At 38.5% G+C, this 21,821-nt stretch overlaps 1 protein-coding gene and 1 long non-coding RNA gene across 3 annotated transcripts in view; both read left to right on the forward strand.

Moving 5' to 3' along the window:
- ST6GAL2 (ST6 beta-galactoside alpha-2,6-sialyltransferase 2) overlaps positions 1–6,070 on the forward strand; it is a 45,710-nt gene extending 39,640 nt beyond the window's left edge. Inside the window, exon 6 of the mRNA XM_033513205.1 lies at positions 5,266–6,070. Within this exon, the coding sequence (XP_033369096.1) occupies positions 5,266–5,534 (269 nt within the window). The 3' untranslated portion in view covers positions 5,535–6,070. The remainder of the gene's footprint in view (positions 1–5,265) is intronic.
- A 4,875-nt stretch (positions 6,071–10,945) lies between these two features.
- LOC117244143 lies at positions 10,946–20,275 on the forward strand. Of its 2 annotated transcripts, XR_004496667.1 has the most exons (4): positions 10,946–13,480; positions 14,945–15,074; positions 15,230–18,291; positions 20,108–20,275. It is a non-coding gene; the product is annotated as an uncharacterized LOC117244143 (long non-coding RNA). The 2 variants fall into 2 exon arrangements; XR_004496666.1 differs by having other exon boundaries at positions 10,946–15,074.
- The last annotated feature ends 1,546 nt before the right edge of the window (positions 20,276–21,821 follow it).

Raw genomic sequence — 21,821 nt, forward strand, 5'->3', positions numbered from 1 at the left:
CTTATAATTCTAGATGCTTTCATACAGCATCTGTTGATTCATATATATTAAACTATATTTTAAACTATATTTTATTTATTTGTAAACTAGAAAACATTCTTTTTTAAATTAGAGTTCTAACCATAAAGTTAATTGTACCATACAATATTCATGTTGGAAAATCAAAACCTTTGGAATTATTCAAAATGCCAAGAACAAATTGAAAAAACATTTTCTCCTTTTGATTAGAATCCATAGTACATGTTCATTTGTAAAAACCATCCATGCAAGGAATTTAATCTTTATGTAATTCTGGCTTAAATGTTCTCAGTGCAGATTGTAAAAGCTAGATTTATTTGTACCAATTGGACTGAGTTTAAACTGTACCCAGCACTTCCTAACAGCATAGATATCTTCCAAATAGGAAAAAATAAAAATACTACACTACACTTGATCTTAACCTAAAGGCCAAAAAGAGATAACACACTTTTCTAAGGATTTTGAAATACTAATATATAATATTTCAAAATATATAATACTACAATTGTACTGTTATAACAAAGTTGCATTTCACTTTTTCTCTGGCAACCACATCATTTCTTTGGAATAATATATTTTATAGTATTTTTAAAAGAGCATTCTATGCTCACAATTATTTATTTTTTTCCTTTTGTTTTTTTTTAATGTCCAGTTGGGTGTTCATGAATATTGCCATTTAACTATAAAACATTCATAAAGCACACTTTTGAATGTTCTACCACAGTACAGGCAGAATTATTTTGCATTTTTCCATTTTTACGATTGTAATCCAAATGGGACTTTCAAAAATCCAGTAAGAGTATTAGAATTAGATTAGAGTGCCTATGCAGAATTATTTTCAGTTGAGATTTTGAACGTATGGTTGCACCAGTTGTGTTTGTGAAAGCTAAAATCAGGCTGGATACCGTGACCTTTTCCTTAATATGAAATATGGATTGGATATTTAAGATCTTAAAAGCTTTTTGATATTTAGATGCTATAAACAGCCTATAGGCTTGCCCTTTCAGGTTTTATGTTTTCTCAAGTTGTGTGTGTCTGCTGACCTTCCCTAAATACTTTTGTAATTTGCTGCTTTTACTCACATTCCTGTACCTTAGTATTTATGAATACTGAGGAAAAAACCCACATCTCCCTTCAGCTTAATCCTTGCACATAAATTTGCTATATCTGTATGGCCCCATGTCTGGGTGTGTCAGAGAGTAGGATTTGTGTGTCCTAACTTCAGCTGTTCTCAGTGCAGGTCTGTATTTGTGTCAGTCACACTCAGAATTATTAGAGAAAAAAAATAGGTACCTCTTAAGTATTACTGTGAGCCTCATATTACCCTCACCTCTTTTCATCCCGTTCTGGGAGTGCAGCTATCCATGCTGCCACTCAGGCTTCACCTACAGCCAACAGAAAAAAACAGGAACTTCTGGGGAATGGCCTGTGTGATCCATTAGAAGTGCACTGCTTCCTAAAAGTGCCCACTTCCTTCTGCTGACAGCAAAGGAGCCTGTGATACCTATCCCAGGTGTGGGTAACTGCACCAGGGGCACATTTGATTGTGCCTTGTTTTTATTGCTTCTCACTGTGCTTCTGGAAAAGCCAATTATATTATTTTTCATGAAACTCCAAATGCTACTCATGTGGGAGAGTAGAGGAGGTTCTTGATAGGCAAGTGCCAGACTCTTATTTTTGGTTTCTGTCTAGTCAGTGAAGAGAAAAAATACTAAAAGGAAAGTTCTCTGTAAGTGAACAATTCAACACTAATCCTAAAGGAGACATCTAAAATATGTCAGATGAATTTTGCCCTAGAAATACCTGTCTCCTGCATTGTCTGTAAAGAATGCTTTAAACCAGCAAGGTCAGAGATGGGCATGAGCATCTCAGTAAGATTAATTCTGTCCAGACTCTGTATTGTGTTGGGACAATGATTGTCTCATCCTGTTTATTAATAGCTCTTTAGGTCACATGTAAGACAGTCTGTGCTGTTTTATATATATAACAATTAATTGTGCATTGACTGAAAATTGCTGTAGGGACTGTCAGCAAAGACTAATATAGAAGTGTATCATATGGAAATTCTTCACCCTACAGCCTATCAAACAATGAGGTTTTCATTCATATTGAGAATCCTGGAGAAGTGTTGAGATATGGAACAAAGTTGATGCAGATGATGTTGAATTGGGTGGTGATGTGAAAAGTAGAGAGACAAAAGAAATCAGTGTATAACCATACTCAGAGGGCAGTACAGGGATAGGACATAAACAAGGCAGATTTGGACACTACAGGTGTGGGAGAAAATGCCACAAAATTCAGCCACAGAAGAGAAACTTAGGAAGCAATAACACAGAAACAAATATGTAAAGATAAGAAAAGGGAAGCAACATGGGACTTCTCAGAATAGACAGCCAAGCAAAATTAGTTAATGGTACCAAGTCTGAAAGCAGTCAGGCACATACCTCTTCTTCAGCTTTGAGACTGCATCCAAAACATAAAAGTATAAATGTAATTGAAAAAAATATTTTGGGGTTCATGTAAGTGGCAAAAACCAACTGGTGATTTTAAAATTTATGATACCACTGAAGCTAAGAGGAGGAGAAAAGGGAATATGGGAAAATTAAGTTGTAAGGTAGATGAAAATATAGACAGCTTGGCACACTTAGATCTGCTGGATACAGATGTCAGTAACTCCCTGCAATGTTGTTAAAACCAAGCAAAGAGAGGAACTGAGTTAAAGACTGGTATGAAAAAACATGGGATGAAATGTGAGATCTGTAGTCCAGGAAGCTCTGTTGGCAGCCCTGTTTAAGGACTTGGGAAAAACAACCTAGGCACATGGCATTAGAAAGCAAATAGAAAAGAAACTGAATATATCTTAGTACATGGGCTGATGTAAATGGCCTACTGGTTTAAACTACTGCTATTCTTTTAAAGATGCTCAATTAACATTTTTTGTAAACTGAGTTTGCAGTAATGGCTCTACAACACTAGGGCTGATCCCTGTGGAGGGGTTTCACATACTCCAAGGTATGAGACAGAAATTAAACCACTTCTGTATTTTAGAGAGGACTGTATTAGTAAAAAAAAAAAAAGATGGCTTCCTACCACTTCTAAGTCCTCCATTAACTAATTTACAGGAAAGTCAATGATACTGCTTAAAATTTTGTCATGGTTGAACCATACCTGGAGTTAAGTAGCTATTTTTCTGTTACTAAGGAGTCACAATTTTTGTTCTTGACAGTTTTCCAATCCCACAAAGGGCAACTTCCTTTATTACGTTTAGAGTTAGCTTGGTAATGTGGCATTGAAATAAAACACACTTTGGTTAAGGCTTGTACTTTCCATCAGAGACGGTTTTCCTAAGATGATGGTGGTGTAGCCTTTTTAATTGGCTCTGGGTGCAGGAGAGAAGTAATTTTAGTGTCTGTTTCTGGGTGTTGTTCATTATTGCACACGTTTCCACCGTCCACCCTCTGATCCAGCTGGATAACAGTTACCTTGGAATGGCAGGTGGGCTCTCCATCAGTGGAGGAAGGAGGTTGGCAGTGGAAAAGCTGACGAAAGCATTTGTAAAACTAAAACAAACAACAACAAAAAAACCCCAATTCTAGATATAGCTGCTTGACAGGTTACAATTCAGAGCATCTCTGTAACATCTTAAAGGCAAGGAAACTTGGTTTATTGAGATTGTACTGTATTTTTCAAATAGGGATTAAATATTTTTTTACCATGAATATGTGTTTCTTGCTGCTTAAGACTAAAGTTCACTCAAATTTAAGAACTTCAGAATTGATATGCTTAGCTTTTCTGAGACTATAGATTCATTAGAGTGTAAAGCTGTAGAACAATTATAAAACATTTTCAGAACCTTTAATTTATGATAAAAGATTTAATCACAGAAGTAATTGGTTTTCAGTTACTTCACACATCAGGCAGGGAAAAGTCATTTTGATAATCTAATGATACACAGGATAATCTAATGATACACAGCAGGAAGAACATAGAGTTCTTTTCATTAGCAAGCCATTGAAATCCCTGCATTCCCAAACTGTAAACTAAACTTCAGAAAATGACTTTGCTTAATTAGGAAACCAAAATAATTTTTTCATGTTAGTTCATTTCACTTCTGAGATCTACCCAAAACACCTTTGATGATGCCAAAGCTGTTGTGCAGAAAAAATCCCAAACAACAGTTACATCAGTTCTCATTGTAAGTGTCAAGTGAGCAGTTATACAGCTGCTTCCTCTGAGTCATTGATCAGATAGGGATTCCACTAGTGCTACAAATGCCTCCATACATTTCCTACACAAATTTATTTTTCAAGTGAAATCTTAAAAAAAATAAATGGCACCCAAAACTTTCTTCGTGTCACTTTCCTTTTGCATGGCTTTGTGAAACAGAAAAGGCTTCCAGGAGCTGTGATTGATGTGAAAGTATTGTAGTTTAAGCAATGTTGTTGATCATTATCTGGTATTAGTCCATCTGAAAATGTGCAGCTGCAGCAGCAATATTTCTCTTGTTTCAAGGCTATAAAGATTGCAGTTGATGGTGCTGATGATAATGTGCCATTGGCACGTAGCAGAATAAAATGGGTTGGCATTGTTTGGGTTTCTCCTTGCTGAGCAAGGAAGTGGTAAGGGACTTTTCCTTATGACAGCACTGCTTTATGTAGGAATTTGTCTCTGGTGTCTGTCCATGAGACTCTTCAGAGAATTGTCTGAAGCTGTGGGCTTCTGTGCCACCCCTGCATGGGTGATGCTTCTTTATATGTCCTTCTGCATGTGCTTGGCCAAGTCTTGCTGCTTAGAGAGAAGCAAGTGGATGGGAAAAGTGGAACTGGTTCAATTTCAGACTAAGAAAGACCAACATTGCAATAAGGCAGAGGTGTTTCAATGATTCTTGGGGGGAATGTTTTGTGGACAGTCCAAAGAGTAAATGGGGGGAGGTGGGAAAGAGCAGTTGTCTCACTCAGGAGTCTGGTGGTGATACACAAGTTCTTTATGGGCTTTTCACTCTTTCTCTGTGACTGTTATCCTAGCCTGTTGATTCTACAGGGATCACAATCTTTATGTATCAGGGACAAGTGAAAGCTGCTCAAATAAAAGGAACGATTGCTTCACTTAATGATTTTACAGATTTCTTAAGGTGTGTGTGACAGCAAAGAAAAGAAGGAAAGAAAAAATAGATTGGATCACTGCAGGGAAATTTCTGTGAGAAAAGTGAAAGCTGGTGCTCACTTTCGTTTTCACTGCTTGTTGCAGGTATCCTCATCATGATGTCCATGTGTAACGAAGTGCACGTGTACGAGTACATCCCTTCAGTGCGACAGACCGACCTGTGTCACTACCATGAACTCTACTACGATGCAGCTTGCACCTTAGGGGCCTACCATCCACTGCTCTACGAGAAGCTCCTGGTGCAGAGGATGAACAAAGGTTTGCAGGATGATCTGTATCGGAAAGGGAAAGTCATTTTGCCAGGGTTCAAAGCTGTCAAGTGCCCCAAACGAAATAATTTCCCACACTTGTAGAAGTAAGCCTTTCAGAAACAATGTGCAATAAGGTACTACTGTCGTACTATAAACAAGAAGAGAATACTTGAAAAAAAATATATCTTAGACCAATCTAGTCTTGAGTCTATAAATTGTAATTAAGTAGCAGGCATGAGAAATACTTCTTTTTCTGAGCCCTCAGTATTTATTACTGCTTTGCAAATAGTTACAGAAAAAAAGCAAAGGCTTAGCTCATGAAGGTGCAAAGGACATACTTAGGCAGAAATATAATGTATTGTTGTTGGTGTGGCTGTCAGAATTTGTCGGTGGTCTCATGCCACATTTGCTAGACTGTAATTTTTATTATTGTTTTTTTTTTTAAATGAATTTATTTAATTGTCAAACCTGACATTGTCAAACAGCCTCTATTGTTCATGTATATACAGAGCGGCCAGTTGAACAATGCAGCATTTCCCGTGGCTCCATGGGATTTTCACACTCTCCCAGAATGAAGTAATTGCTACTCCAAGCTGTGCAGTCATTCACTAGAGCAGGCTTTAATGTCTGTTCCTACACAATCTAGATGTGTATAAGAGAGAATGAAGTAATTGCTACTCCAAGCTGTGCAGTCATTCACTAGAGCAGGCTTTAATGTCTGTTCCTACACAAGCTCAGTTCCAGGCTTCCAGCTGAACAGGGACTTAGGGTGGCCCTGAAGTGTGTGCAGCTGGAGATGGCTGTGCACAGCTAAACCAGTTAAACTACTGGATGTATTTTTGGATGCCAGTCTCCCATGTTCACACTGACTGAAGAGGGAAGAGAGAAATGTCACATTTCTTTAGAGAAAAAAGAACATATTTGTAATTCTTCCCAATTAGGAAGAAGCTCTCCCTGTCTTATCTCCCTGACTATCAGGAAGGTGTGAGATGGAAATGCTGCCTTCCTCCAGACTGCACAGACACAAAAGATCCAGAGAAAGCCAAGGCAGGCTGTGCAGCATTCACCCATCACACTGAAAGCAAGCATACAGGGGCCTCACCTCTTGTCAACAAAGATAGCATTCAGGAATACAGACATTATATTTGTTAGGTATTTCATAGGTATCTGAATCAAAGTCATTTGTTCACAAGTTCTTGCTGTTCAGAAAGAAGATGTTTTCTGACAAAAGAAGATGTTATCAGCATTTTTTACTTAATGTTTGAAAGACTATTACCCAGAAAAGCTGTAATGCCTGCAAAAAAAATTTACTACGGATTGCATGTGGAGGTGGTTTGATATTTTCATTCATAACACACCAGAACAATATTCTTTAAGGCAATTCTAAAAGTTAATGGTCTGGAGTGGTTTTCTCAGTGGTTTGGTTTTTTGCCACCTGACTGTACAATTTCTTTTAGAGTAAATTCAGCAGGAATATGTGTGCACAGAAGCACAGCTGTATCCTACTCATGTCCATCCAGTAAAAAAAAAAGCAGACAGCTCAAAGGGGCATTGAAAAGAATAGCTGAATGGTTGTGGTGGAAAGTATTTTTTGTGTTTTGACTTAAGCAAAAAGCCTTTTGTCAGAAAGGCAAAAAAAAAAGAAAACAATATTAATGACTACTTCACCTTCAATTGTAATGTTAAGTATAATCGTAAAGTCCTTTTTCTCTCACTCAGCTCTTTGGGAAGCAGTATTGGAAGGATCTTTTGGAAGGATTATTTTCCTTCCTCAAAATGAAGAATATATGTCTTACATAGGACATAGCCTTCTTTTTGGGCTTTGTGATGATCTTGTTGACAGAAATGATGTGTAGATGATCTAATAACTCTACTTCTGTGTTGTATGGATAGTTATGTCCATAAGGCATTTTGGTACATATCAAAATTAATGGGTTTTACTCATACTAGCCTTGGACTCTGGATATAGTACATACCAATTTCTTTTTAACGTTATGTGTGGTGGCAACTTTATTCTTGAAGTTAATAACATTGCTATTTAAATGCATGGAGGATAGATAGCCTACACAGAACTAATCTATTTTTCCATATGTTTGGTACCCTGTTTGCAAACATAAGCAGTCTAAACAGTGCAATCAAATATGTCTCTCTCTACTGTACCCTGGGTTAGCTATGACATAATTGTAAAGGAACAGAGTTTAGCTTCCTAAGACTAGCAAATGTGCCACTTTTCAAGAAGCAGGAACTTCTAGAGTTCCAAAAAGGGAAAAATAAACCACGAAACAAACCAACTTTGGCCTGGCCTGCAACCACTAACTTTTAACTTTGATTTTCACAAAGAAGAAAAATACTAACTGCATTGCTCAACCACCCACAACATGATTATGTAGTATTATTTAATCTCTCAATAATTTGTCGAAATAATCAACATAGCTGTTTATTGTACAGAACAAGGCAAATTATAAAGTTTCATGTAATAAGTGCTAAGCATACCTACTTAGTACATCATTTATGTACCAATGCAGAACCAGGACGGAGATGTTATATAATGAACTGTGTATTTTTAATTTACTGGACTTCATACTCAAGCCCTTGCAGCCAAATTTTTTTCTTTGCCATATCCTTCTTTATATGGCAGTCAGTCCTCCTTCCACTCGTGCAAATGCAGTTTTTGTAGCACCATCACCTCAGACGATGCTGCAGAGCTCTGCTGCAAACATTTGCTCACAGAGGAGGAAGACCACCTTTAAAAAATGGGCCTGGAATGGCTTTCTAACACTGGTTTCCACTGTGATGTTTTACTGATCTGCCTGCTCAAACACATTGTCGTTGCTTAAAGAATATTTTCTCTCTTACCTTGTCTTGTCCTCCTTCAGCTTTTGGCAAGTGCAAGTGTGTTTGATCTGCTAATTGAGGGCTCCCCTCACTTGCATCAAGGGGAGAAGGGACAGAAATAAAGGGGAAACGTAAAGGACCTGCAGAGGTTCTCCTCTTACCACTTCTTACTCTCTGTGGCATTAGCATTGCTGGCTTTTATCAGAGCCCTCCAAGTGCTTTTGGATTAATGGGCACTTCCCCATCCCTTGTGAGAGCAGAGAAATGTTTGCAAAGAACCACATTCAATAAATTTAAAACAGTCAATGTGTAATAACACTGAACACGGCTCTTCTAAAAATAAGGGGTGAGAGTGCCGGTTCTAGATGCACGTTAAATGCAGCAATGTGAAAGGAAGTCTATTTTTTCACCAGGATCATGGGACTTTTTGGGGAAAAGATCCAGGCATGGCACTGTAGCTCTCCCATGTGGCTGTCACACACTAACAGAGAGGGACAGTACCTAGACCAGATAGGTTTGCACAAACCTGGTGCATCTCGAGATGCATCATCAGCCAAGCAAATTACCTCTGCTGTTGGGCCCCTGAGCTCCCATTGCACTTGTAGGCTTTAAATTTATGGAGTTTTACTGACAAGTAGGAACAAGTTGCCTTCAAACACTATTGAGCCAAATTTCTGTGCCCTGGTGCTGTGGACAACAGTTAAAGTTAACTGAAACAAACCAGAAACACAGCAGCAGTTTAAGGAAATGCGCTGAGTTTATGCTGAATTTAATTATGCTCTTCTTTCCCCACTGTGAATTCTGTAACTTTTCTGACTTGAGGTGCTCTATCATTTTATGTGTTCAGTTTTGGATGGTCAAATCAAGGTATTCTTTTGTTTAATCAAGAAGAAATTGCGAAATATTTTGCCTTAATTTGAGCCAAAATCTTTTTACTAGAAAAAACACATTATTTTGTTCCATTCCGCTATAGTTCTAAAGGTTACCTCAGCATAAACTCATAGCTCAGTCCTTCCTTGGATTAAACTACTACATCTTTTTTTACCTTGTTGTGCAGTTTTGTGCTGTAGAAACTCTGTAAATTCAGTGAAGTTACCATGATGTACTTTTGGAGAGAGAGAGAGGGGTGATAAAAACACTCTAATGTACACTCTCTCTGTATAAATTTAATTTAAGCATTGCTTGTCCTTGGTCAGGACACCTTCTTTGGTGAAGACATCCGAATTCTGAACTTGTTGTTGTAGATCTCTTGCCAAAGTCAGAAAAACCAAAAGAGTTGTTTTTTTAAAAAATGAAGACAAGTCTCTACACTCACTCATTGCACAGACTGAGCACAGTCATTTTAGAGACTGATTGAATTAAACAGGAGTTCAAAACACATGTGGAGAAATCCCTAGCAGGGTTTTTTATTTATTTTTTCTTCAGAAGTTTTTAAGGATGAAAAATGCCATTTGGACAGTGACACAGATGTACTATGAAAGGAGTATTAAATGCACTGACTGCAACAATAAATGGTTACTATTTTTCCCTTCATGCTTTCTAAAGTTGATGCATATTTAAATGAAATCCTGCTTTGAAGTAGGTAATTCAGAAGCCTGCTGTTAAAATGATTTGAATCTTTCCCAGCATCTATCCTCTCACACACGAGGAGGATACCTGATTTAACTGTTTGAAATTTAAAGTAGCCCATGTCAGGGGTACGTGAATCACTTAATGAATTTTGACAGTGCAGATGTCTTCTCTCTGGCTTAGCAATCAGATTCAGAATTTTGTTCTTGAAATAAGAGTTGTGTGTAAAAGCCTTACTTTTTTTCATATCATCTCATCACTCTTAAAATATGTAGTCATTGAACTATTCGAATATAGACTGTGTACTTTTTTAATAGCTTTGAGAATTATTTTGTATGATGATTTTTTTAAATGAATGTGTACTCTAATAACAAACCTTAAGATTTTACAGGAGTCACATTTTTAAGCAGTGTTTGTATACATTTTAACACTTTTTATATTTTCTATTATGATTTTGTATATTTTTATGTATACACAGTGTACAGATTTTTTCCTGTAAATAAAACATTTGTTTTCATTTGTCTAGGAGTGCTTGTCTTTTCATATTGACTTAAATGAATGACACTGAACTGCAGTGAAACAAAAGAGGGGAGGTGCCTGTCAGTCCTGCCCACAATTTCAGTGAAATCTCAAATGGAAATGGATAGCTAATCTGACAAGGAGGTATCACAGTAAACTACAGAAAGGAGGCAAATACTGTAAAGCCAGTTTTATTCTAAAGTGAACATGTGTACCCGAGCAGATGTGCTGGGATTCCCTGGAAGACTGTATTCACCAAACTGCTCAATAAATTTCTGAGCAGTAAATTTCTTGTGATTGTCAAACCCTCTGTGGAGGTTGTGCTCTGATGACTTAGTGATGTACTTGAAATGCTGATAGACTTCAGCTAAATGGCTGTGCTACCTGTTCAAGGAATCCTGTGTTGTGTTTAAGGGAGAAGAGCAGGCTTTTAAATAAATTATTAATTAAAATGAAAAACAGCTTACCAAAGGGAAGAGGTAACTTGCCCTTCAGTCTGTGATGAAGTACTGTGTAATTCAACCACAACAAGCCTGCTTCCATCTATTAAATGTGAGGCATACTGCTGCTTTTTGGTAGTTCTTGAACTACACAGGGGTGTGAGTTGGGCCAGTGGAGGTGCTAATCAGTATTTTCATCCCAGGGACTCGAGTCTATGCCAACAAGAAAGTTGGTTACTCCTTAGTGGAATGATAAAAGTTAGATTGCCATCATGTGCACTCCTGGCAGACAGTAATCACACAGCTCATCCTGTGTATTGCACTACCTCCTGGCAGGCTAGTTACTGTCATGGTGTGCAAGTAACACCTCAGAAAACTCACATCAGTGAGATATTCTAGAGGATAAACTGAATGCTGACACCTATGAGTGAAAGAACTAACTGATACTTTTTAAATCCAGAAACTTTGTTTATTTTTATTTAAAAAACTGACAAGAAATATGATCACTGTGTTCCATCTGTTAAATGCTCAGTCAACTTCACTCTCTGTGACATCAGAGAGAACATTCTTGTCTCACTGCATTGAAACTGTACCTCAGTAGGAGGTGTAAATCCATGAACTATATTGTGTGTAGTTGTTACACACTATTCTTCAGCAGGGACAGCAAGAGGAGGTGTGACATTACCTTTCTGATAGTACCTCAGGGAGCCTTGGAGGCAACTCATTTTCAGGTTTATTCCCAAAATTTCACTGCCCTTTCTTCAACAACATGCCTTTGTTGGAGGTACCTTTTATTGTTTTACTCATAGAAGCCAGCTCTGTTTCACTTGAGTAGTTCTTAGGGGCATAGTTCTATTGACAGGTGAAACTTCCTACAGGCATTTTGGTCTGTTTATCTGCATTATTAGCTTGCCTGTTGTGATCTGGCTGGAAGACATATCTCAGGATTTTTAATTCAACTTGCTGTCTTGACTGCAGCCTGATCTTGTTGGAGCGATTCTCCCCTCTCCTCTGCTCTGGTGAGAACCCAGCTAGAGTACTGCATCCAGACCTGGGACCTCCAGCATGGAAAGGACATGGACTTGTTGGAACAAATCCAGATGAGGCCCACAAGGAGGTCAGAGGGTTTGAGCACCTCTTACGAGGAAAGGCTGAGACAGAGTTTTTCAGCCTGGAGAAGGCTCTAGGGAGACCTTATTGTGACCTTTTAGTATTTAAAGTGAACTTACAAGAGAGATGAGACCCGCTTTTTAGTAGGGCCTAGCAATAGGACAAGGAGTAATAGTTTTAATCTAAAATAGTGTCGATTTTGACTAGATATAAGAAAGAAATTTTTTATGATGAGCATGGTGGAACACTGGAACAGGTTGTCCAGAGAGGTGGTAGGTGTCTCATCCCTGGAAATACTCAAGGTCAGATTGAATGGGACTTCGAACAACCTGGCTGAGTTGAAGAAGGTCCTGATGATTGCAGGGGGGTAGGACTAGATGAGTTTTAAAAGTGACCTTCCAACCCAAACTATTCTGTGATACACAGTAAGTTACTCCAGAGGATGCACTTCAAAGAAATGGCTGTACTGTTATGGAAGTATAATCTGACCCCAAGGCTTCATGCCCTGATAACCAAGGCAAGTAAGAGGCGCATGCCCTGTAATTTCTTTTTCCTAAAAATAAGCTAAGTAAATGCTTATTTAGTTTGATGAAAATATTAGCTGGTTATATTAAGCTGACTGAGAAGTAACTATAATGCAGTTATATAGTGTTTGGTTTTTTTTTAAACTGGAGTCAGAATAGCTGCCAAAAGACTGGCAGCACAAGTCGGTTGTGACAGATGAGAGGGGAATCATTGCTGGAATGATTGCTGGACTCTTAGAAATTATAAAAGTAAGGAACAAGGTCCAGTGAAAGAAAGAGGAAAGACAAGGAATTGTGAAAGACACCAAAAAAGCAGAAGGAAACAGCTAAAAGATGTACTATAACAGATGGGCAGGACTGTTGCTTTTTCCTAACAGTAACTTACTTGGGTTTGGCATTTTGTTTTCTTTTGTTTTTCTGCACATTTGGAAAGAAACCCAACTCATCTGTTGGTGCTCATATTGCTTCTGTCAGGTTTAGTGTGCTGGGATGTGATCTTAAAATGAAGATCTATAGTAGAGTTAAGAACAGACTTCTGCTGGAGTTCAGCTTCTTTGTAAATAAATGAATCCCACAAATTTAGCTAAGAAAAGGCTAACAGGGTTACACTGCTACACTCTGAACAACCTCTTCCCTGTGCTTACACTCATCTGTATGATAACTAAAATAAGACAATCAATTTCCTCTGGTGACCTGTTTCTGCACATAGACAAATAAAAATCAAGTTTCCTCTTGGTTCCAAGATGCTGACAGGTGGGGGATAATTACTGTAGCAACAATTCCTTATAGGCTTGTGAGAGGACTCCAGAAACCTGGAGTGTTGTGGAGTGCAGGCATTAGGCATCACAGGTGCCTTGATTTTATGGAAGCAGCCAGAGGGGAAAACAAGTAGTTGTCTGCCAGTGCTGACTCCGGGCTGTATCAGCTGCTGTTAATTACCTTGCTCCCAGACAATTGTCTGACTGCAACTGAGCTGCCTGATTAAAATATTTTACTGCCCCACTTTCTGAACAGTAGTCGTTTTCCACCCTCGGTCCTGGAGCACTCATGGGTAGGTTGTACTGCCTGCATCCCACACTATATTTTCTTTTTTTTGCTGCTACCATGTGCAGCAAGTATGTCTCTTGTGCAGGTGGGGCCCTCAGGGCAGGGGGGAGGAAGTGTTGCTAATGGAAAAGGTTTGGGCAATTCTGGATTGTTTTGCTTTGTATAAATCTAGAAGGCTTTGTTTTATTTTTTAAGCATTGTTTAGTGATAGCAGTTGTAGGAAACATAACATGAACGGGCCTGAAGAAGTTTGAGTTCATGACTTGTGAGTTGTCTGATGTTTTGTAAATGAAGCAGGATTCTCCATCTAAAGTATCTGTGCTTTGGACTCAGACAGGGACAGCATGAAAAATTTTTGGCAAAATAAGACAAGAAACATGCAACATGTGCCTTGGGCAAGCTAAAAGTGACAGAGGTCTACCTCTAGGCCCAGCCTTACTGCCCACGAGGACACGAGCCAGGACATTTATGTAAAGTACTGTATCCTGAGCATGAAGAAGACAGATGAACAGAAAGGAAAAGTGGGGAAGGTTTGGTTCTGGACCTGTTTCTGAGCCTGCTTTTTTAGTAAAAGGGATAGGAGTCTTAGTTGATGCTTCCAACTGGATCAAGCAACATTACTTTTCTTCCCTAGCAATATTCCTCTTTGGAAGTGTTGGGCTGTTTTTCAGTTATTTCCAGTGCTTGCTTTTGTCTATAAAATGAAAGCTCTCTGATGGACTTAACTTAGACTTTACAAATGCATGGGGCTGAGTGTAGCTGTCAGGACATTAAGAATTTTAATGAGCAGTTGAAGCATCATCCCAAGGAGAGATAGGAGAGATAAGAGCATAAGCTGTTACCAAAATAACATTAACGAAGTTGTCCCATGGCAGAAGAGCAAGGAAGGCAAGAAACAACAGAGCATATACCATGTCTGAGAAATATTGCCTTATTTTCAAGGTTATAACATGCTATTCAGATAATTATTTCAAATACTCCTTTTAGATAAGTCCCCATGAAACATGTGCTCTCATAGAAAGTTAACAAAGTCAGACATCAAAGCTGAAGGGATCATAAAGTGGGGATAGTTATTTTTTCAGAGGAAACAGGGAGAATCTTTTCCCATACTTCAGTGTATGGCTGCTGAACTTCAAAGGGATTGATTATGCACATGAAAGCAAATATTAACAATGCTACTGTGTCTTCTTCAATGCACACTGGTTTAAGACAGCACATGGTTGCTTTTAACAGGTATATCACTGCAGGAAGAACAGACCAGTTGTCATATTTATCTCATAAATGCTCTTCCCTGGCCTTAAACAGAGCTACTAAACTCCATACAGTACACAATACAAGTAGCATGTGAAGTTAATTCCTTCTACCTAAAAGAAACTTAAAAAAGTTTCCTAAAGCAATCTGAGGAACTTCAGTGAATGGCAACAAAATGAACTCTCTTTCTACTTCCTATTCCTATTTCATAAATTAGAATAATTTCGGGTTTTGCGGTGTGGTTGATGGATCCTGACTAACAGAGGCAGCAGCAAATTTACCAGTGCCTACAATGATATTCTACTTCATGAGGAGAAATGAAGGGTCTATTACCACCATAATATGGGGTGAGTGACTCCAGATAATTTTAAAATGTCTCGCATTTTGCTGGAAGTTCAAAGCATAACAACGAGAATTATTTTGACACTTGAAAAATCAATGTGTTTATTTAGTTGCAATCAATATGCTGTTCTGCTGACCCAGTTTTTTCTTATATTTTCAGTTCTTCGGCCATGGACTCTAGATCAATCCAAATGGATTAAAATAAAGACTCTAGCTCACTGTGATGGGTATATTCCTGCCCCAATCTTGCTATGAATATAGCACATTATTAAATATTTATAGAAATATGATCTTACTGTGTTGGGGAGGTTTTGTTTGTGATTGAGTGGTATTTTTCTGGGGCGGGCGGGCAGGTTATGAATTGCCTACTTTGGCTGTGTATGTAACACATTTGTGGAAAGCAGATCTTCCAGATGTTCCTTACAGAGTTTCATTAAGGCTGAGACCCAGAACATTGCACAAGAAAAACCAAAGTGTTCTTTCCATGAGGCTATTTTTGTAGTAAAATACCAATGGCTATCTTCCCTTCTGAATTTCTCAGGGTCTTTTTGCTTGAGGGTTGGTCACTCTTGCATTCTGCTAAGTCACACACACACAAACTTCAGCAGTTCTTGGGCATTTTATCTACTGATTCTTCTTCCTTGGCACTAATTAATTCTACCTCTGGGTAAAACATAGGTTCTTAGAAGCCTCCTCCTCCTCCCCCAGATTTCCTGACCACCTGCCCTGTTGCTTCTGTTTCCCAAAATTGTACTTCCATCAAGTGCAATGAATGAGATACAGGAAGTTCTCTGAGATGGGAAGAACATTTTCATTCCCTGATAAGCATTCTACTGATGGACTGCCAGCACTTGTTACTTTTTCAAGAAATGAGAGCTGCAGAATAGCAAGTGGTAGGTATAAAGGATGAGGAATAAGTATTCCCTGGCTCTTGCTTTTATCTTGGTTTGCAGGCAATTAGGTTTAGATTTTACCCTAGCTAGAATTAGAAATTACCAAGAGGGGGTTGATTTGTGACTGTGTTTTAGTAGCAGTCAGTTTTATGTGTGAGTCATGCAATAACAGAACCCATTGGGCTGAGAAATCAGAATTTCTGTTCTGACGGAATTTTTAATTCTTCTGTAATTTCTTTCTCATATTGAACACAAACAAAACAAATGATAAAAAAATTCCAGACAATATCCCAGACTGTCAAAATATGCAGTTACATGTCTTTATGTAGATCTATAGTTCAACTTCATTCTTACTGTTCTCCTATAAATTAGATCAGTGGGCTGGGCTACATTTCACTGCATTTCCTCCCCCTCACTAAGCCGCTGCTGTTCCTGCACAAGAGGGATGCAGTCTGGTAAGAGAGCTTGAGCTGTTGGGTGAAGGACAGTATTTTTTATCAAAGATACCTCTGGCAAGAACCAAGGTGTAGAAGCTTAAGCATGGAGATCTGGGCTGAAAGCAATGTCCTTTTTTTTTTTTTCCCTGCTGAAAATAAAATTGGCAAAATTAACAGTTTCTCTAATATTGAAGAAACCACATTTCTCACTAAGAAAAGCTTTACTGGGAAATAGACTAACAGTACCAGACAAAAGTGCCTGGTTTTTGTTTTCTAACTCACATAGAAATTTCTTGATTTTGAAGTTGGTGCTCGCTGTGAGAGAGGTGAAGAGTGGTGAAGGTGGAAAGGAAGACAAGTCATATAAGTTTTTGGTAAACCTTTAAACCCATCTTATAGTGAATTCCTATTGGCCTAAAGCCAGCAAACACAGAAGTTCTGTAAAGGCTTGTTTGAGCTATAAGGTCTTGAGTAAGTGTTTTCCCTGAAGGGTTTGAACTTTACATCTGAAGCAAGGTCATCCATAAAGTACTCAGCATACAATAGTTGTTCCTTATGTAGTGGACCCCCGGTGTATATTTCAATACACCCATTTCTAAAAATCTGGTTCTAATTTAGATAAAGGGATTTAAGAAGTCACTGTAGAGCCAATGTTCTTGTTTTCAGTTCAGATTCTGAAGATAATAATAATCAAGAGAGTTAGATACCGTAGAAAAGACAGAAACAAGAAATAACTCCTACTGCATTGAGAGGTGCTGGTTCTCTGCTAGCATCCAGTGAATGCCTAGGAAGTTTCCCAAATTAAATACCCAGTCCCAGGCATGAGTAACAAAATTATAGCTTGAATATTTGTTTTGACAATGAGAATATGAAAAGAATTAAACTAGTTCACACTAGCAATGTGGAGATAGAAAGCAATCTGCTTATGGTGTCGCAGTATGAGGAACAAAGAAGAAGGGCTTTTTGAGGAATAAAGGTTTATTAACTGGCTACAAATAAATTTAGTTTGAGAGCAGTTATTATACTAAATATCAGGGGAACAAAGCTCTGTAATAGCTTCTACTTCAAAAGGCAATAAACCTCAAATTTATTTTCATTTGGACACAGTCAGATTTCTGAGTTGCATTAAATGATGCAGTTTATAATGAAAAGGGATTATTCTAATGTATTACAGGCCCAGAACAGTTTTGTATTGTATTTTCCATACTGTGGCAATGATTATTTCCTTGAATACAGCAGATCTTGTGCCCTGGAGGAAGAAGGACATCAGGATAAAATCATAAAATAGAGTTCTGCAGATTTGAATTAGAATTGCCAAGCAAGTCCATGAGGGTTTGAGCACTAATCTAACTTTTAATCCTCAAATTTCTCCTGCTGTAAGACTAAGATGATGATGATCATATGCTTTAATAGGATACCAAGAAATAACTCAATTAAAAATACTTATTTAGTGGAAGTTACATAAATGCTGAAAAAGATTCTCTGTCTAGGAAAACTTACTTTGTTTTTTCTCCATCCATCTAATCTGAAACAATTGTTGCTTCAATTTGTAGTAAGATACATGACTGCAAAGATATGCCTGGTACACAGTAAAACTCTGAGAAGTAATCTCAACTGACACAATATGTAGAAAAAATGTCCTGCTCTGAATAAAATTTTAGTATTATGCCACAACCGTATGACAAAAGATTACTCAGTTATTGAACAGGAGAGGAAAATTAGAGGCTCTGTCACTGCCAGGGTTACACTTATTTTTCAATACTTTTTCATCTGTTGAATTTGATTGTCCTCATAAATTCTTTGTTTATCTAATATGCTGTATTGCATTGCATTACAGAATGTTGTATTCTCTTTTCTTCAGCTGACCTATGCTTGCATTCAGCTTTGAAATGGTAAGTAGTACCAAATGCTTAACTGGAGTCCTACTTATAAAACTTGGACATATTATAGAAAAACAAAAACATCAGAATTAAAATGGAGAATTCTGAAGCTAAATAAATGCTTGACCTTAACCAAGGTGTGGGCTAAAATTGAGTCTGATCCCTGGCCTGCCATTGCAGTTTAGACCACTGCTGCAGATGATTCTGTGGCATCCATTGCCACTTTGAAGAGTACCTCAAGTTCAGACTACCTGTAGATGACATATGCCTTTGTAGGACTTTAACTGTCCACATCAAACTTGGAAATCAGTTCACAAAACAAAAACTCAACTGCCAAGTGCTTTCAACCAACTTCTAGACCACACTGAAGTAATGGAAAGTGAGAAACAGCACAATTGCTAGTCCCTTTTTCCCCTGTATTTCTCTTAGGATGGATTGAGCTCTTGTCCACAAAGACTCTCCCTTGAGGACAGAAGTTAAGCCAGCAAAGAAACACCACTTTGGCTGAGCTTCTTCTTAGCTTGATGTCTGCTAGCAAGAGCAACAAGGCTACTAAGGGACCTTGCTTACAAAAATCCCAACACCTTTTCTTATCTGTGAACATACCACATTTCTTGCTCTACAGCAAGCTCTGAATACTGGAAATTTCCATTTGTCTATCAATCTATCCTGCAGGTTTAATGTTACAGGTGGACATGTATGAAAAAAAGCTGATTGTAAATGAAGTTCTGAAACTGCCAGCACAACTGCAGGCTGATCATGATAGGCAAAACTATTTGACTGAAGCTGTTTTCTCTGTACTGGAAAAATTTGAGATGTGTAACCCTACAATTTATCAGAATCCTCAAACAGTTTGTTTTATTGCCATTTGGGTAGTGACAATGATTCTAGAGGTCAAGTCTTCCCCTCGAGCTATTTCCTCGCTAGCCCTCAAACGGGCAGCAATGTAAATCTCCTGTTATTCAATCACTGCAGTTTATGCTGATTTATTTCCCTGTCTCCACTAGGATGTGACTCTGACCCCTTTTATTGACCAGCATGGCCTACAAGGTTTTCAGGATGCAGTTGAGGCAATGTTCCCTCTTCTCTAAGCTAATCACAATGAAGATGCACTAGAGTGGACATGACCTCTTAAACTGAGATACATCTATACTTTGCTATAAGCAAAGTACATTTGCATCATGGATCATACTTTTGTTTTGAAATTTGGTTGGTCCAAATATAACAAAATGCTTACCTGCATCATGCCTAGGGGTCTTAAGACAGGTTCATGTCTTTCCTGTGCTGGGAGCCCAGAGCTGGATGCAGTAGCAAAGGCAGAGCGGCAGCAGAGCAGGGTAGAGGGGCCCTGCTGGCCGTGCTCCTTTGGATGCAGCCCAAGATACAGCTTGCTTTCTGGGCTGCAAGCTCACATTGTCACAGGTCATGTCCAGCTTTTCACTCACCAGTACTGCCAAGTCCTTCTCCACAGGGCTGCTCTCATTTATTCCGCATTTTGTATGGATACTGGTGGTTGCCCTGACCTAGGTGCAGGACCTTGCACTTGACCTTGTTGAACTTTGTAGCATTTGCTCAAGCTCACTCCTCAAGCCTGTAAAGGTCCCTATGGATGGCATCTCTTCCCTCAAGCACATAAGGGGCATCACTTGGTTTGGTGTCATCTGAGGGCGCATGCAAGCCTCCTATGTCCTTAATAAGGATGCCGAACAATATTGGACCCTCCTTCTCTCTTTTTGCTGTACTAGTCACTTAAAATTCAACACCTCAGCTTCACTCTCTTTGGAGTTGCCTCTCTTCTCCTTTCAGAAATGTCTATTTTCTTTTGCAGGGTGGATATAGACTACAGAAGGATCCCATTGTCTTTGCTTCAAACCCTGCTTATTGCATTTTCCCCTTGGTTTCTGACCCATTTATTTCCCTTGTCTAATGTGGAGGTCTCTTCCCACTTCTGTAAAGCCTCATGTTTCTCTGTTGCTGTGAAAAGAGCAATACAGGAAGAGACATTAACATATTAGATGTTGTTTAAAATAAGATTTTAAAGAGATATTGCTGCCCTGCACTCTCTGTGTCTTCCAGATAAGGTTCTTTTAACTGGATTTCATTTCCATTAATGCATTCCCTAGCCATAAATTGAAAATCATTATATAGTTTAAAGCATGTGCTTATCCTTTATTTCTCTTCATTCATCTGCATTTGTTTTCAACTTTATTCAGTATTTTGCTTGCATGAGAGGTGGTACAGCTTCCTGCTGCCTAGTTTTGCTCTGGGTGTAAGAGAAGAAAGTTCCAAACCCTTCTGTGATATTGAAGCCAGTCCAGGACAGGTAGAACATGTCAACATAGACAAGATGTATCAAAGGATATAACCTGGGATAGCATGAAGTCTGGCTGGGGTTGCTTGGGACCCTAATTAAAAGCCCAAGTTATTTATCTGAACTGATCTTTTTGTCATGAGCTGCAAGAGAAGTTCCTAAAGTAATTTTGAACTTACTGTGTGAAATGCAATTATACCTTATGACAGCAGCAAAGGTGCCCTTGAGACCTTTCTTCTCTTTGCCCCTCTGCTTTGAAAAGTCATAACACTACATGTTGGCAGAGAAATCATGTCAAAATATTTCTGAGCTGTACTACAATAAAGTATTCTGCAGTAAGAGATCATTTTGACTTGACCTGTTTTCAACTGAAGAGCTCGGGTGTGCCACTCTATTTGGACTATTAATTACTCAAAGACAGCTTAGCTACCAGTGGAGAGAGGAAAAAGGGAAGCAGATCATGAGTATTGAAATCTGTGGGAATTTTAATGGAAAATTAAAACAAGATAATAAATCTCATGGTAAGTCCACAAACCTCTCAAAGGTTTGAACTAAGAAAACAAAGACTCTTTTCAGGACTTACCAGATGTGTCCCAATTTATGTAAAAAATTAGGTTTGGCACAATTGTCCCTGAATTGCATGCTGTCTTTCTGGATCTGTAGTTTTGTGTTCTCACACAGCTAAAATGTCTTAGCTTTCCAAATGGGAAAACGAGCAACTTATAAAATATACTGTTAACTTATGCACGTATTCCTCCAGCTTTAAAAATGAGCCATTACCTTTTGTAGGAAATACTAAGAACTGCAAAATACACCGTGAAACATGACTGAAAATAGAGCTGTTATAACAGCCAGTGGAGGAATGCTAAGGTTATTTATTTTTTTAATCACAATCATGTGTATCTCCCTTTCCCAAAGCTCATATGCATTTCTTCTTGTTCAGTGCAAAAGTCAAGAGCAAGAAGGACTGAAAAGGGTTTCTAGAAAACTGCATATACAGAGAACAAATAGATTATTATTATTATGGACAGAAAGATTCTTTGTTATTCATCTGGCAGCTGGGAAGTTCCATGAAGGCCCTGGAAGAGGGGGCTGGTCTGACCAACAAGCCACTCTTAGGTAGGAGGAGATGGCATAGCTTCCTGGGACTGTCAGAGCCACAGCAGAGGCACCTGGGAGGTGTCTGATATGTAATGTTGGGCCCAGGTCCCACTCAGGACCACTCAAGTCC

This window comes from Parus major, chromosome 1, assembly GCF_001522545.3.
Source record: "Parus major isolate Abel chromosome 1, Parus_major1.1, whole genome shotgun sequence".
In the NCBI taxonomy this organism is placed as follows: domain Eukaryota; kingdom Metazoa; phylum Chordata; class Aves; order Passeriformes; family Paridae; genus Parus; species Parus major.